The sequence below is a fragment of the Rhinoderma darwinii genome, chromosome 10 (assembly GCF_050947455.1).
Source record: "Rhinoderma darwinii isolate aRhiDar2 chromosome 10, aRhiDar2.hap1, whole genome shotgun sequence".
NCBI classification, from domain to species: Eukaryota; Metazoa; Chordata; class Amphibia; order Anura; family Rhinodermatidae; genus Rhinoderma; species Rhinoderma darwinii.
In genome coordinates, this window is record NC_134696.1 from 78,210,197 (window position 1) to 78,228,530 (window position 18,334).

Consider the following 18,334-nt stretch of genomic DNA (forward strand, 5'->3'; position numbering starts at 1 on the left):
GAGCTTGGTTCTAGTGCTGTATATATGTACTGAGCTTGGTTCTGGTGTTGTATATATGTACTGAGCTTGGTTCTGGGGCTGTATATATGTGCTGAGCTTGGTTCTGGGTCTGTATATATTTACCTTCCCTTAAGAGAAGGTAAATATATACAGTAAAAACGAAACCCAAAAAAACATGGAGGAATCTCAGTTTTTCCAATTCACCCATTATATGGTACTTTACATGGTGCCAATAAAAACTATAACTCCTCCCGCAAAAAAAATAATCCTTCACACACCACTCCATTGACGTAAAAATAAAAAAGTTATAAAGCTCCTGACCACTTTAGTGTCTCAAAGTATTCTGCTTTCTCTCTTCTATATGGCTCATTCTGCTTTTACAGCTAAATTAAAACCGTGCCAGATCTGTGGTCGCCTAAACAGAAATTTGCAAAGGCTGAAATCCGCAGTGAAATTCCGCTTCTTCTCCGCAACAGACAGTGCATGATGCGGAGGGAAAATTCCGCACCGCAGCCTATGGTCCGCAGCGGAGTTTTCCGCAACGTCTGAACTAACTTGCCTAAAAACGTATTGAAACAACTGTAAAAAACGGCCGCTGGAGAATTCCACTGCGGACTGTTCACAGCGGAATTCCACAGCAATTCTGCCACGTCTGGCCGTGCCCTTAGGGTAACCACTCTGGGATACCACTACAAAGCTTGATCATGCAACTTTCCAACATAGTGGACAATATGGAGGCATATCTATCATTCCAGTCATATTTATGAAGCCCCTGCACCACTTTTTACAACAAATCATGCCGAGCATGAAAACGCCCTGTCCGACCTGTCACTCTTTTAAGACAACAGCAGATTTGTCAACAGGGCGTGCACCCTGTTTATGAATCTGTCAAGCAATACACTGGGGGGGGGGGCGGGATCGGATTACCATTCATAATATGTGCAGGTACTGTTAAAATTCCCCCACTTTTTGAAAAAAATATGGAGAATTGATACACAAAGTCTTTTCTGGTTAGTACTTAAAAGAATTATTGTCTACATTTTTTGAATAGCCGAAATCATCATGTTCAGCGCTTAAGGACACAGCCTAGTTTGGGCCTTGAGGCTCAGAGCCCATTTTTGAAATCTGACATATTTCACTTTATGTGGTAATAACTCTGGAATGCTTAAAACTATCCAAGCTATTCTGAATTTGTTTTCTCATGAGACATTGGGCTTTATGTTAGTGGTAAAATGTGGTCGATATATTCAGTGTTTATTTGTAAAAAAAAAAATTGCTAAATTTAGAGAAAATTTGGGGACATTTTTTTTTTTCTGAATTTCAATGCATCTGCAATAAAGACAGAGGGTTATACCTCCCAAAATGGATAACATTTCTCATATGTCTACTATATGTTGGCATAATTTTTTGAACATTCTTTTTTTTTCTAGGACGTTACAAGGCTTAGAACTTTAGCAGCAATTTCTCATTTTTTTAAATAAAATTTCAAAAGCCATAATTCAGTTCTGAAGAAGCTTTGAGGGGCCTATATATTAGAAACCCCATAAAACACCCCATTTTAGAAACTAGACCCCTCAAAGTATTCAAAACAGCATTTAGAAAGTTTATTAACCCTTTAGGTGTTTCACAGGAATTTAAAGCAGAGTAGAGGTGAAATGTACAAATTTCATTTTTTTTTGTCAGAAAATCCTTTTTATAAATTTTTTTTCTGTAAAACAGAAGGTTTTTACCAGAGAAATGCAACACAATACTTCTTGCCCAGGTTCTGCAGTTTTATGTGCTTATGGACTGAAACGCAGGCCTCCAAAGAAAAGGAGCACCTAGAGGATTTTGGGGCGTCCTTTTTGTTAGATTATATTTTAGGCACCATGTCAGGTTTGAAGAGGTCTTGTGGTGCCAAAACAGTGGAATCCCCCAAAAGTGACCCCATTTGCAGTGATGCCAATTATGTATAGTTTATTTATTTTATTTATATTTTTTATAAAAAGGGACTGCTAAGGGAAAAGGGGATTTAAAACTTTTATTTTTTATTTTTATACAACTTATTTTTACTTTTTTACTTTGTCCCACTAAGGGACTTGAGAGCAGGAGGCCCTGATCGCAATTCTAATACACTTCACTACATGTGTAGTGCAGCGTATTAGAGCTGTCAGCTACTCGCTGACAGCAAGCATAGTGGGTCCTGACTTTGTCAGGACCCACTAGGCTTCCATAGATGCCGTAGCACCCATCACCACCCGCGATGAAGTCGCAGGACTTCAATGGTGCTTTACTATCTAAGAAGCCGCGATCGCTATCGAACGCGGCTTCTAAGGGGTTAATCGGCGGGGACACCGCGATCGGTTCCTGCTGTAGGAGCTGCGGCAACTGCTATACAAGACAGCAGTTGTCACAGCTCATAAAAGTGCCGGGAGGGGTAGTGGAAGGGCAGTTATTCCCATGACCTACTATTAGGTCACTGATCATGAACGCTCTAGTTAGCGTGACCTAATAGTAGGTCATGGAGCGTTAAGTGGTTAAGTCTAGGACTACACAGAAACATGACGGCACCTGCAAGTTGGTGTAAAATAGAAATATTGCATCGACCTGAATATTTACTAAATAATTTGCCAGATAATTGCCATTTTAGCATGACTCATAATGTGGCTGTGTAGCTCTTGCCAGTGTATCACTGCTCTCTCTTGTATCAAGCCCTACACCACTATATGTCATGTTTTCATCTTATGAATGTATACAAGGAATATTTACATTACCTGTTAGCATTTAGAGATCTTGAAAACTGTGATAACTTGAAACAGAAATTATATTAGAAAGTTGAATAACATATAATATTTATATATAGGAGAATTATATGAAAAAAGTGGTGGTTAGGTTATAACTATGCAGACATGTCACAAAAACATGTAAGTACTTGTAAAAAAAACAAAAGAGTACTGACGCGTGTGGCGTGTAAAGAAGGTTGATGTAAAATATTCCTTGCAATAAATCACATCCAACTGCTTCGCTTCTAGAACCTTGGATCGACAACATTTCAAGGAGTAATTCTACTCTGTGTGAAGTGCAAAAAAGCCGAAAGAATTGCTTTATATTAGAAGAAATACATCTACTATATGTCATATTCTAAATCTTCCTATTGTCCGTATCTGATGCAGAGGAGATACTGTATAGTCATTTATATGAGCTGTCCATTCATGATTAAGGTTTGGGCTCCATGGTGACATGCTAATCATAGCAAAATTATTCAATTCACGCAACCATGTCACAATAATATTTCCTTCCTATGGTAAAAAAGAATTTGAACGCAACCTTGTCGCAACAAATCTGACTGTCTAATGTAAAACAGTAAATACTTTATAGCCTGTGTGCTGTGAGAGATGAAGGGAAGCATCTGATTGGTTCAGAGCACACAACACAGCGCTGACATAACACCAGGGAGTCACCCACTTGACAAGACATTTCATACCTAGAAAAAAGGGTCTGTTTTTGATCTGTTTTTATCCCCAATAACCCTTGTCCATGTGTCTATTACGTCAACTCTTCCCTATATAAGTAAACAGTGCGATACCATTGGTGCTATTTCTGGAAAGGGGGGCAGACCCTTTTAAATATTAAAAAAATAAAATAGAAAATAGCTCCAACATGGGGCGTCACATTAAAAAAGAACATTTGTCTATCTTGATCAATTATTTACATTGGCCTAGTATTAATATTTATATTTCCTCTTTAGGAAAATATTCACATGATTCTCTGTGACTATTGTCAGGCCAGGATCACACACACAGTTTTGATGCCGTTTTTGTGGCAGCTTTTGGCTCAGATTTTGAGCCAAACTCCGATGCAAAAAAATAGGGAGTTTTTTCTTCATAACTTTCCTTTCTTTTGGATTCACTTCTGACTTTAGCTACAAAAAACCTGACCCAAATCCTATCAAAACTGTGTGTGATTCTGGCCTTAATTTTTAATAGGTTAACATTGGGCAGGGTCTGTAGAAGTAGCAGTTGAATTGCCTGGCATCTTCTCTACTGCACCCCTAGTCAGTACAGATAGAGAAATAAAGCAAGATAGAGAAGACCTTGTGGGAATGTTTGGGAGAGGGGTTGACTGTGGGCCAAAGGTTTATTCTTGGTATTTTTAATCACGGTGTGCAAAAACCAGAAAGGTGACAGCTCCTCTTTAAAGTCAAACTGGGTGCAACAACAGACGGGGGGAAAAAAAACAAAAAACAATTGACCTTGTAAATGTTGTCATGTTCTATACAGCCCACAACTAGTGACATTTGTTAAGTTAGTTGTTTTCGGCTAAACTTACATTTCATGGAGACTTTGGCTTGAATTACACTGTTGGTTGTGCCACTCCTTTGTCTCTCCAGATCTGCCAACCTTCACAGTTCACAGCAATTATCTTTTGTTCGCATATTGTACAGACTGGTATTTCTATTGTATTTGGTCTCTAGCTTAAAATCTTAGTTTGTAAAAGAAAAACGGCAGGTAAATCCCCATAGGGAAAGAACATATTATAGACATTATTATTCAAAAAGTGAATGAACTGTACTTTTCATTTTTGTCCGGCTCATTTCCTGAAAAAACAAATACCTTTTCCAAAGTATGCTTACATACTATGGGACTTTTCTTTTATTTCTCTAACTTTTGCCCTGGCATCAAATTTTTCCGGGAACACGAGATCAATGAGTTCCACAAAGTGTGAACGGTGATACAGAGGGTATTATTTTATAAATCTTTATTTTATAAAATGTACATCACATTTGTGTTAACCACTTAATTTTTTACAAGACCAAACTTTGACTGTCCCCAAGTCCAATATTGGGAGACTCACCCTCAACCTAGAATACATTACAGAAAAAATAACTGTAAAACAAAATGCAGAGATCAAATGAAGCTACCGATACAAAATTACAGCACAAAATCCACTAAGATGTCGAGTAGCTCCGTCCTCTCCTCACCCAAAAAACAGGATGGGAGAAGATTTGAATGTAAGGAATAGCCAGTGAAGCCATACATGTGTACATTTATACAGGATATGTTACATGTAAAGAGTTGCTCAACACATTGCTATGTAACAATTATTATATACAAACAGGGCTGTATCGGAAGTAGCCAACTTTAAGATATGTGAGTCATGTACCAGTTTAATCATTTTCCTTGACATTGCCACTTAAAGCTGTAAGTACAGATGTAGAAGTGCTGAATTTGCCGCTTAGGTTTTGCCATTTAAACCTACCGCATGTTTTAAATCAACAAGTGGTTATAGTGTAAAAATCTAGCTCTGCTTCATCTGTAGCTGTAAAATCATGGCCCTAGTTAGCAATACATGGCAAGAATTATATAAACCTGTATATTTACATGTGTTCAACTGATATGAGCTGCTAGACAAACATTCATAAATGTGAGGCCTCACAACTAAAAATAGGGCACGCAAACACATAAAATAAAGGATGGATCCACTTGATATATCATGTTTTATATTGATGCTGGCAGCTATTATGAAGAGAGACAGGTGTAGTAATGTAGGGGGAAGGGTGTGACATAACCGCCACGTTATTGTGCAGGCCACAGCTACAATAGTACGATAACATATATTGAGGAAATAGGCAAATATTCTCTGAATGATACATGTGGACGGCTTTCATGAGGGATGTATGGGAAGCTGATAAAAAGAGACTCGAGAAAAGAATTTTGGAAATATTTCTGCTGAATGAGTCTATCGGATGATGCATTTTCCTACTAAACGTCACATGGAAATTGAATACATGTAGGTTTACATAAAGGAGATGATTGGATCAACCTAGCTTCAATTGTCTTATCGAAATTCAGGTGGTTTCTTATCATACAGGAATATAGATATGTTGTACATCTACTGTAAATTTATTTATTATAAAAAAAAACTTTTGATCACCTTTTGTTTGGTGGAATATTTTCATTAAAATAAACATTGAATAGAAAAATTTGGGATGTTCCTGAACTGTGAAATATCTGGAAACAGGCATAAAAAGCAAAAAGGTTCAATATCTTGATGTATATTACTTGATATATTTCTGAATAAATCTTTTGCAGCCTGTGGTAAACTGACTGCATATCAATGAGTTTACGTTTATATCACTTATATCCATTTTGTCTCTTTTTAGATTTATTTGAGTACATTAGAATTTAGATAAAAAGCTCCATATAGACAGAGTCAAGTGATAATGTTCTGGCAACCGGCAGCCACTATTAGGGGAGCTCAGGAATTCAAGGGGGAATTCATTAAGTCTGGCATTTCATACATAAATTTACCAGGTGCACCTGTGGCCCTGCCTCCTTTTGTGAAGTCATGCCCCATTTTCACAAAAGTGGCGAGGGCAGCATTAAAAGGCCAAAAATCTCTGTATCTGTAATTCCCTTAAAACAGAATTCAGCCACTGTCTGAATATGATGGCCAGTGGCCGCCTCAACAGTCAGGACAGAGTTCAGATGACCCCTGTTCTGAAGATAGGATATGTGGATATGCCATAAATGTCTAACATGGGACTAACCCTTTAATAATTTTCTCAAAATTTTGATCAATTTAGTCGTTTGAAGTGATGGGATGTTTTTATGGTCTTTGGAATGTATTTTATGTGCAATCAATGTCAAAAAAATTATACTGTATTTAGGAAACATATTTAGCAAAATGAAAAGCTAAATAATTTTTTCTAAATCCAAACAGATCAGATTTGATCTATCTGGGGTTTAGTTATTTGGCTACAATTTAGGTTAATTGGAAAATAGATGAACACCCCAGTCTACCAGTCTTACACTACATGGAGTGACAGGTCTCATTTAAAGGCATCAGGCAAATGCTGCAGTTAACCTTATTTGCCCAAGAGATCTGGCCTGAATGTGTCTTATCACCTCATGATGAGGAAACATGGAAAAATCAATATATAACTTACAATGCTAAACGACAATCTGTCCACAAGAAACACAATAACACATCCATATGTACAGTCCAGTGTGGGCTTAGGGCCTGTAGACTCACAAGATATAAATCAGCAGTATGGAAAAACGACTGAAGTAGAGAAAATAAACCTACTGCTGAGCGAAGCCTTGATTTTACTAAATGGCTCACAAGGAGTAATTCTATACCACCACCTATGATGTGACAATGGGAAAAAGTGCTTTTCAAAAAGATTTTTAAAACTTTTGATTTACATTTACAACTTTGCAAAAATAACTTAATTTTCAGATTTATTTTTACTACTGCTTATAGATAGATAGCATTAAAGGGTTTGTATGTATAATATACACCCCAATACAGTCTATATATAAGTTATTATAATATAGTATTTAGTAAAAAATATAATTTATTAAAAGCTCTAAAGACTCCGTATTTATTTATCGGATTGCAGCCCACTTAAGACAGCAGTATATATTACATAGGAGACGAGCTGCTGTTGGATATTATGTCTGCTTCTCTTTTAGGGAAGAAATGGACAGAAGTACATCCTGTTAAATCTTATATTACCCCTAATGATCGCCCTCAGGAAAGGATGTGCCAACCTTCGTAGAAAAAAAATATCCATGGTCAGCTACAGGGTCTGGTCCTTTAGGTTGCCTATTGCCTGATCGATCACAACCCATCTCTATGATACAAAGCTTGTATTAGGGTTCTGGTAGCTAGAGATAAGCATGGGCAAGACATCTTTATTTTAGATGGTGGGTCGCTGTCGATAGCGGTTTTTGTTTTCATGTAATAATCTGTATCATTGGGGAATTGTCTGCCTACTCTTTATGCCTCATTCACATATTGCAGATTTGGTCAGCACTTTGCATCAGTATTTTGTAACAAAAAAAGAAGAAGAGTAAGGCTGGGTTCACACGACCTATTTTCAGACGTATACGAGGCGTTTTTTGCCTCGTTTTACGTCTGAAAATACGTCTCAAATACGTTGTCAAACATCTGCCCATTACTTTCTATGGGTATAACGCTGTATTGTTCCCACGACGCGTAATTTTACGCGTCGTACGGCAATTACGACGCGTAAAATTACGCCTCGTAAAAAGAAGTGCAGGACACTTCTTTGGACGTTTTTGGAGCTGTTTTCTCATAGACTCCAATGAAAACAGCTCCAAAAACGGACGTAAAAAACGCCGCGAAAACGGCGCGAAAAACGCCGTGAAAAATGCGAGTTGGTCAAAAAACGTCTGAAAAGCAGGGTCTGTTTTCCCTTGAAAACAGCTCTGGATTTTCAGACGTTTTTGGTCACTACGTGTGCACATACCCTAAATCTTTCCAGTATACGTCCCCTGTGTTTAGGATCTAGTCCAGGTTTTTTTCTTCAAAATACTGATGCAAAATACTGTGTATGAAAAAGGCCTAAGTGTATCCATATTTTGTTTTAATATTTTGTAATGTAAAATATAATGTTATTATCGTATTATTTTTATTACTATATTTTTAATGGAATTCAGCAAAAAGTCATAGCAAATTTTTTTTTATAACCATCTGTGCCTCAAAGAAAACATGGTCCATCCCCAATGTAAACACTGATTGGTCTTCTCACAATCCTGTATGGAATATCACACCACAATAAGGCTGAGTTCACACGGGGCAGGTACGCTGCGTAAAAGGTACACAGCGTATCTGCCCTTGTGGCTGCAGGGAATTCCGGGCGAAAAAACACACCAATTGTGATGCAGTTTTTCGCCCGGAATTTCCAATGCAGAAAACTGCAGCATTAGCCGCCTTGCTGGTAGGCTGGCCTCCTGGGATGACGTTTCATTCCAGGAGACCACTGGAGCCTGTGATTGGCTGCAGCGGTGGTCACATGGAATGAAGCGCCATCCCAGGAGGCCGGCCCTCTGACTTCATCCAGGCTGGCCTCCTAGATGACGTTTTATCCCATGTGACCGCCGCTACAGCCTGTGATTGGCTGCAGCGGTCACATGGGATGAAATGTCATCTCAGGAGGCCGACCTGCCGATAGTTAGAGGTAAGTATAAGTTGTTTTTTTTCTAAGTTGCGATTTTTGCGGCGTAATCGCTACGATTCCACCTCAAAGTCGCAACACTTAACTGTTTGTTGCAGGTTTTAGATCCCCATTGAATTCAATGGGAAAAACCCACAACAAAATACCAGCGATTCCGCAACCACAATTGACATGCTGCGGCTTAAAAAACCGCATCGCAGGTCAAGTTATGTATGGAATCTCCGCATATTACGTATGCAGCGTGTGGATGAGATTTCTTGAAATCTCATCCACTCCTCTGCTGCTGTATTATGCTGCGGATTTTCTGCAACGAAATACGATGCAGAAGATGCGCCGTATTTACGCCATGTATGGACTAGCCCTAAAACAGCATCCACTATGCCCGATCCTTGTTTCTTCAGACATCTATCATTGGGGTACAGTTTGCAGACTTCAATATAAATTAGAATGTCAGTGGACTCCTAATGTGTGTGAGACGTTTGGGCCTCATGAGATTTATGGAAAGTCTTTTCAAGAATAAAGGAAAATGTATAGCTCATAGCATGTGCTTTCAGGATGGCTTTTTTTTTCCACCTACAGCTTGGAGGATCTGTTCATTATACAACTGGCCCTGCCACAGCCAAAAGGTTTACCTACAGCAAATAACATCATTTCCTGTGAACACACCTTAAAGAAATGTGTTTGTACACGCCTGTGATTAGGAGTGTGGGAATTATAGAAAGGGTCATATCTCAGGAAATAGGTTGTCGGTAATCGGAATTGCTAGGACATAAATTGACTACAAACTCTTAAGGCCGTTTTTTACGGATCAATTAACGGGCAAACGAGCGTTCATGTAAAAGCAAAAGCTTGTTCATTGGCTGATTGTATCGTTTATGCTGTAAGAATTATTATCGTTGTTGGCTGCACATCTCCCTGTGTAAACAGGAAGATGTGCTGCGACCATGATGGTTATAATTGGGGAGGAGGGATCGTAGTAACGACTACTCGTCCCCATATAGTGGCATTATACTGTGTAGAGGCAGCTATGGGCGCATTATACCATGTGGGGGCAGCTTTGGGGGCATTATACTGTGTGGGGGCAGCTTTGGGGGCATTATACTGCGTGGAGGGCAGTTATGGGGGACATTATACTGTGTGGAGGGCAGTTATGGGGGACATTATACTGTGTGGAGGGCAGCTATGGGGGACATTATACTGTGTGGAGGGCAGCTATGGAGGCATTATACTGTGTGGAGGGCAGCTATGGAGGCATTATACTGTGTGGAGGGCAGCTATGGGGGAATTATACTGTGTGGAGGGCAGCTATGGAGGCATTATACTGTGTGGAGGGCAGCTATGGGCGCATTATACTGTGTGGAGGGCAGTTATGGGTGCATTATACTGTGTGAAGGGCAGTTATGGGGGACGTTATACTGTGTGGAGGGCAGCTATGGGGGAATTATACTGTGCGGCGGCAGCTATGTTGGCATTATAATGTATGGGGGTAGCTATGGGTCATTATACTGTGTGGGGAGCACTATGTGGACATTATACTGTGTGGGGAGCACTATGGGGACTTTATACTGTGTGGAGACAGGGTCAGGGTGTTATTATATATAGTAGTATACATTAGGCTCAGGGGTTAAATATGAACTTCAGTTGACATGTTTTATTTCAGCACGCCCATTCCTTTGTTTTTCCTGGAGATAAGCTGTTGTTAGAAGAGTCTGGTAGTCTCCTTTTACCCTATTGAATAAACATGTTTATGGGGAAAGTTGAAAGCTTGTACAACTATCTTCTAGCTTAAAGAGGCTCTGTCACCAGATTATCAAAACCCTATCTCCTATTGCATGCGATCGGTGCTGCAATGTAGATAACAGTAACGTTTTGTTTTTTTTGACAAACGATCATTTTTGGCTAAGTTATGAGCAATTTTATATTTATGCAAATGAGCCTTTCTAATGGACAACTGGGCGTGTTTTCTCTTATTTCCAACTGGGCGTGTATTGTGTTTTTAGCAACTGGGCGTGTTTACTTCTTTCACTGCACAATCACACTGGGCTGTGGATCATGCTGGGCTGGAACAATGAGAAGTGTATGACGCTGATTTGTCACTGATTGGTCACTGATTGGTCAGCCTCATACACTCCTCTGTACAACACCCAGTTGGTAAAAAGTAAAAACACGCCCAGTTGTCCATTGAGAAACTCATTAGCATAAATCTAAAATTGCTCATAACTTGCTCAAAAATGATCATTTTTCAAAATAAAAACCACTACGGTTATCTACATTACAGCGCCGATCACATTAGGTAGGAGATAGGCACTTATAATCTGGTGACAGAGCCTCTTTAATGTAATGTGGATATGGTGGGTCTGGTGGATATGTGAATGCAATAACCCTTGATATTGCAGTTACAGTAGTCTCTGTGTATTGCTAGCTTTATTTATTCTCGATGCTCTCGCATAATAGGGACGTCTACTTATATAACAGTAAAGTGATGCATGCCTATAATTGTAGGACGAAAGGAGATGGAACGCCTACTTTCCTTTACCCAATTTCTGTCCCAGTAATGTATCTGGCTGATACTGGTGGAGATGCTCTGCCCTTTCTTTGTTTTATCTATCCAAAATGATATTTACCCAAATCCCTCTAGCTTTATTTCATATTTCAGATATATAAATGACAGACTAGCATTAGGGAAACTTTAACTCTAACAGTTGTCTAAATGTGAAAACAGAGAAGTATAGTGTGAGGTTTTTATTTTTGCAGATGTGCAGTGGTTTCACACCAAACATAAAATGTCTCCAAAATGTCTACACACCTGATCATCTAAAGTAGGACCGGAGGCAGGCCGCATTGTATTGTGGCAAACAGTTCCACATAACATTTCCAGTACATAGTCTACCGTCATTAATATCCTGTCAGAATTACTAACAGTACTTCTTTTCTTTTTCCATTAACAATCTATTGTTAGGGCTCTTTCACAAACGCATTTAACTCGAACAAACTTCAGTTTGTATCGCCAGTCTTAATAACTCCCCCCCATAGACTGTCCTGGGACCATATTGTACCTACGTGAGCCTCTGATTTCATACAAAGGTTTTTTTTTCTCACCGATTCATACCAAATTCATGGGATAAACAGTTGGGGCATGCTGTAATGCATGCTGTATTACGCAGCCGTTCATCCTTAGACACATTGCATCTAGTGAATATGGTCATCTACAGAAAGCCTACAGGTCTGTAATATTTTAGTAGGTTCTACAGTTTCTATTAAAACCTTACTACTTAGAATTCAAGTGGACCTTTATAATTAAAGGGAATCGGTCAGCATTTTAGAGACCCTTAAAACTGCTAACCGTGTGATATGGGGGAGGACACAGTAACAATACCTTTTGTCTCGGTCGTGGAGGTTGCATGACGGAGACACCGCTTTTAATTTTCCCAATTTTTGCAAGTGCCACTCTCTGCTCAGAGGGACAGCTCTACCGTCTAATCGGGAAGCAATTGGAGTGATGACTCACAGCAGAGGGGAGTAGCTGGCAGCGTACTCTGAAGAAAAGTAAAGTGCCCACCTCAGTGACACTTGCATACGCCGCGCCGGGGGAATTAAACATCAATTTCCATTTTCTGGGTCATGCAACTTATATAACCGAGACAACAGGTATTGTTACATGTCCTCCCCTCCTCTATATAGCGCTATCAGCAGTTTTGAGGCCTAAAAATTGGTGACAGATGCCTTTCAACATTTTATTCCACATATAGCTAATTTAGAACATGAATCAGTGTGGATTGATAAATATAGATACAGTGAAACCTCTTGAGATAACCACCCAAAATTGCAGTGAAAAATGGTCTTCTATTGGAGAGGTTTCACTATAGGAAAACTGACTAAATTACTTTTTATGGTCTCTAACTTCGTGACATTTACACTGCAGAATCTGCATCAATAAACACGAGCACAGATCATATTTCAGCTATAACATTCGGCTTATTGATGCACAGATTTTATAATTATGGCATCTGACGGCTATACTGTAATACTTATCTCAACAAACAATCTCTAATCATTGGGCACTAACAAACCAGATGTAAGTGACATCCTTTCTTGAATAAACAACGCTGGCATTCTCAGGGGTAAACGAGGCTCCGTTGGATACATTTTAGCGCTGTGTCCTCAGAGGATGCCGATAGACGCGCACAAGATTCACAGCAAGTCGGTGATTGAATTTTTCATCTATTAGTTGGTGCGCCTATCCATCAGGGTGGACTTGGGGATGTATCACCAGCAGCCCCTCTGATTTGTCCAGCTTAGGAAATCCTCTGATGATTGAAACCTCAGACCCGATGCTCTGTTCATCATAGTCACGTTTACTCCTGAGAAAGTCAAAACATTTTGGGGGTACTGATTTTTAAATCGTACTCCCTAGATTGTGACCTGCAGGCACAATTCTAATGTACACTCTGTCCGAGCAGTGACAGACTCTGCCATCTATGTCCTAACTGCAAACAAGCAGATGTTAGCATGACTAAACCGTACATATATAGTTTGGCAGAATCATCATTGGGATTTTAACTTGAGGCCAGGATCGCTTAATAAAAATCGTGTTTTAGAGTCCATGTTTATTCATGAGTTTATTAATCTTTTGTCAGTTTTGCGGGAAAGGGGTATTTTGTATCTGTGTTGGCAATGTGTTTTTCCTTGAAATAATTACACCTTACACAAAGGCCATCTATTAATTGTTTCTAGAATCACACACGTGTATAATGGATGACAATTTACAATTGCTTATTTCGATAGTGACTATATATATTTATATTGAAATCAAATTTCTCAATGGAAAATTGGTCTTATATTCTATACTATTCTCGTATAGAATCTTATGACTGTGCCCCTTATACATGTAGTATGTGGATTTCCCCACAAAACCGTCCTATATGTAAAAATCATATAACAAAGTCTCTAGTGCTTAAGGTTGTTCGGTCAATCTGCAATTTCCACTACAGCTAAAACAATACAACAAAGACTGTAATAAATGTTTTTATGAATTATTGGCATCCACAATGTTAAATGTAAGGATGAGTGACAATACTAAAATGTGCTTTTCTTTATATTCTTGAGGGTGGAGGAATACTCACATGACATCATAATAGTTACCTTTCCTAAAGTATCGCCAAAATATGTAAATGATTAATCTGATATATTCAGTCATTTTTTAGTTACCATAGAGCAGCATTTTACGTAGTATACAATTGTGTTGACCACTTTGGCAGTTCTTAGTGTGATTATTTGGGTGGAAGCTTGGAGGACGGGTGCAATAACAAGTACGTGAGTTTTGGTCAGAAATGTCCGCTGTGACCTGTCCAGACAGAAATAAGAATACACAAAATTCTCACAAGCCTCTCAGGCCACCCTTTCTTCTTACATATCATCACCCTGTAAAAGAGGATTATATCTGTGGTGGCATAGCAGCCTGTACCTGGAATATAGTTAAAAAAGAAAAACAAAAAAAAACTCCCCACAATAGACAAAGAAATAACAAAAAAACATTAAAAAACAAAATGTCTACAAAGAACCCAGCAGTAGATTCCAGTGTTTACAGCAAGGAATGGCAGGATCCGATGTTCTTGATATATGAGATGGCAATGTATCCATTTCCAGGGATGGCGGAAAGGGTGCATATTTTTATATATACATACAATTGTTTGTAAGAGATAGGTTCTTGTGTTACTGAACGTATACAGGTTCCATGTGATCTGAATAGTAGGACTCTTCTTCTCTTGCCTTTTCAGTAGTATCAGTTACAGAACTAAGCCATGGTTCCTTATCAGCCTTTTTAATGGCAATATCAAGTAATTTTGCACAACGTCTACTGTGTAAATAAAAAGCATGCTGTGTTTGTGTGTCATCTTATGGAAATTAACTTAAACACGAATAGCCGGTGACCTTGTTTGTAAGGTTTACGTCATCTTATGACAGCGTTACATGAGGCTGAATGTATAACGGTTAGGTATGGGGTTCTTTTTTTTTAGGCCACAAAGACCCTGCAGTTGTGAGGCATAAAAAAAGACTTTATATTTATATATCAAGAAACAAGACAATGCTCTGATCACTTAATCATTGCTCCTGACATCCCTAGACATTATCCCATCTCAAGGGCCAGGGCATGTGCATGTGTCCAGCCACATGTCAGTTTTTTTTTGTATATCACTCTCACACGTACCACTCCTTCTTTGAGATGAAGGAACCATCATTCTGGGGCACAAGACTATCAGGAAGATCTTCTGGCTCATATTGGAACCCTAGAGTCCTGTCCTCACCATAACCACAACGATCCCCCTCTTCTACTGTGAAATATGGGCGCTTAGATTCATCGTCGTACTTTGTGCTCAATTTGCGCCCATCTATACCATCATCTTCTTCTTCCTCTTCATAGCTAATGCTTCCCACTGGGCCTGCTTTCTTTTCATCATCTGAATCCTCAGGGTATTGCAAGCTCTGCGCCATCGGTGGGTGTTGTGCCACACCAGCCTTACTGTAGCCATTTCCATATACGTGCTTCTTAGTGTTGTAGTCCCCCTTGAATGTGTGATGTCTTTTTCGAAGCAACACAAACAGGATAACCGAAACAGCTAGTACTAGAACTGCTCCGCCTACAGCCCCTCCAATGATTGTCGCTGAGAACATGGAGGGTTCGCTCCTGAACGTCTGTCCTGTAGGAGTCGGGGTGAAAGGGAATTCTGGGTAGGAAAGACAAGGAAAGGGACAATATCAGGCTCTGGATTCATGCTATAACCCATAGGCAGAGACGCAAATAGTGAGCAGTAGTATTGGCTAGTCAGTTGGACCACCTACACCAGTGCACATAACATTAACCTTTTCCCTGCCTACAACTTCATCAACTACTTTAAAATGTTGATGTCTAATATGCTATAAAAAATGTATATAAAACATGGAGTTGTGTACGTTACATTACTTTACAATGATGATGATGATGATGATGATGAAAATACATGCAAATAAGTTTCAAAATACAATTCAAAAGAAAATATAATTTTTTTTTAAAGAAAAACATAATGTACCATATTCATTGTGAATTAACGTCTATAAATTTAAACTAGTGCCTTCAATATGTAATTTCCCATAAAAATCAGATGTCCCTTATTGCGTAATTGCGTCCCTGCTAGGGTGAAGGAAGTAGGGAAGGGAAAAAGAGGAAAAATTCAGGTTTTAGGAAAGGAAGGATAGGAAGTAGTGGGGCATATATGAACTCTTCAAATCAGTGAAAAATTAGAATAAAGTGGAAGCTGATACATGAACTCCATTGCCAATAAGAAGAACAAGCAACATTTTTCTCTTGTGGTCAACAAGCTATCACGTAAACAATAATTATTAGACTACGTTCAACAATGTACTTGGTATGACGGCCACAACACACTAAATATAAGCTCAAAGGAGTCAATATCACAGAATGAAATTACGTCATCCTAAAATACAGAAAATGCAGCAGGTTAGACCAAGAAAGAAAAACTAATAACTGATAGAACCGTGAGAATTATGGTGGTCAGACACGTAGAATGCTGCTAGTACTACTGAACACACTGTATATCTAGATAGTAAGATCACTACCATGGCATTTGGTACATGTAATATCATGACTTGTACAGTGTTATAGTATATGGTGCTAAAGATTTTGTTACTTAGGACTCATGCACGGGACCGTAGTTATTTGTCCGTGTGCTATCCGCAATTTTGCAGATCGCCCACGGACCCATACATTTCTATGGTCCCATGCACATGACCGTGTGGGGGCCGTGAATCCAGGCCGCAAAAACTCAGGACAAGTAATTTTACGGTCCGGATTTGTGGCTTCACAAACTGGTGACATCTTTTTTTATATTGCGGATCTATCATTCCTGATGACACACGGATGCACTAAAAATGTTTTTTCGTGGACAAATGGACTGCAACAGATCCCTGAGAAAGACCTCTTTATATGGGGGCACGTAGACAATGAACTAATAAAGGTAAAGGGGAATTGTGCACTCTGAATCTCCCCCAAAGTGTAGATTAAAAGGGGTTTTCCGATGAGGGACATTTATGACATATCCACAGGATATCAAGAAAAGTAGTAGGACAACAGCACACGTCTCCAGATCTTCAAAACGGTTTTATTGTCAAAACATCTTACGGCAAACGGGCAACGTTTTGACCCATAGTGAGTGGAGGGTCTCTTTCAGACTCTCCACTCACTATGGGTCAAAACGTTGCCTGTTTGCCGTAAAATGTTTTGACAATAAAACCGTTTTGAAGATCTGGAGACGGGTGCTGTTGTCCCACTACTTTTCTTGGAATTCACATTATGCCAGAGTGGGTTTGCCTGCCTTGACAGTGTGCACTGCAACAGACTCGGGACTTGTGCTGCTTCAAATTTTCTACTTTGGCTTAATATCCACAGGATATGTCATAAATGTCAGATAGATGTGGGTCCTACCTCTGGGACCCGCACCTATCTCCAGAGCGAGGCCCCCTAAATCCCGTTCTACCTTTTTCTGCTGCAGCTGCCTCTCAGGCCACTTCCTGTCTACATGGTCGGGAGTACGAAAACAGCGTGACTATGGGAGTTTTTGTAACACCCATAGTATTGAATGGCAGTTACGGAAGCAGCTTAGCATGCGAGCTACGCTGTTTTCGTACTCCCGACCATTTAGTCAGGAAGTGGCCGGGAGGCAGCTGCAGCAGAAAACGGTAGAACGGGGTTTAGGGGGCCCTGTTCTAGAGCTAGGTGCGGGTCCCAGACCCGCATCTGACATTTATGACATAATTTGTGGATATGTCATAAATGTCCCTCATGGGAAAACCCCTTTGAGGTACAAAATTATTTTAGATTGTGAGCCCCAATGGGGACAGTAAAAGAGGACCTCTGTACAGCGCTGTGTAATATGTTGGCGCTATATAAATAACTGAAATAAATAAATGCCAATAGCCTGCTTAACACTCACAGAGCCCTCATAAAAGCCTATCAGAAATGTATAAATGGTTCAAATATAGATACTTCCTGCCCCTTAAAGAGGCTCTGTCACCAGATTATAAGTGCCCTATCTCCTACATAATCTGATCGGTGCTGTAATGTAGATAACAGTGGTTTTTATTTTGAAAAACAATCATTTTTGAGCAAGTTATGAGCAATTTTAGATTTAGTTTCTTTAAGACCAACTGGGCGTGTTTTTACTTTTGACCAAGTGGGTGTTGTAAATAAGTATATGAGGCTGACCAATCAGTGACCAATCAGCCTCATACACTTCTCATTGTTCCAGCCAAGCTTCTTTCACTGCACAATCACACTGTGCTGTGGATCATGCTGGGCTGGAATAATGAGAAGTG

The 18,334-nt window shown here is 39.4% G+C and overlaps 1 protein-coding gene across 3 annotated transcripts in view; it reads right to left on the reverse strand.

Moving 5' to 3' along the window:
* NECTIN1 (nectin cell adhesion molecule 1) overlaps positions 1 to 18,334 on the reverse strand; it is a 238,333-nt gene that overhangs the window by 110,676 nt on the left and 109,323 nt on the right. Inside the window, exon 6 of one of the 3 annotated variants that reach the window (XM_075840093.1) lies at positions 4,721 to 15,690. The exons of the other annotated variants lie outside the window; for them this stretch is intronic. Coding sequence (XP_075696208.1) covers positions 15,164 to 15,690 — 527 coding nt within the window. The 3' untranslated portion in view covers positions 4,721 to 15,163. Of the gene's footprint in view, positions 1 to 4,720; positions 15,691 to 18,334 lie in introns of those variants that run through there. 3 annotated transcript variants of the gene reach the window in all.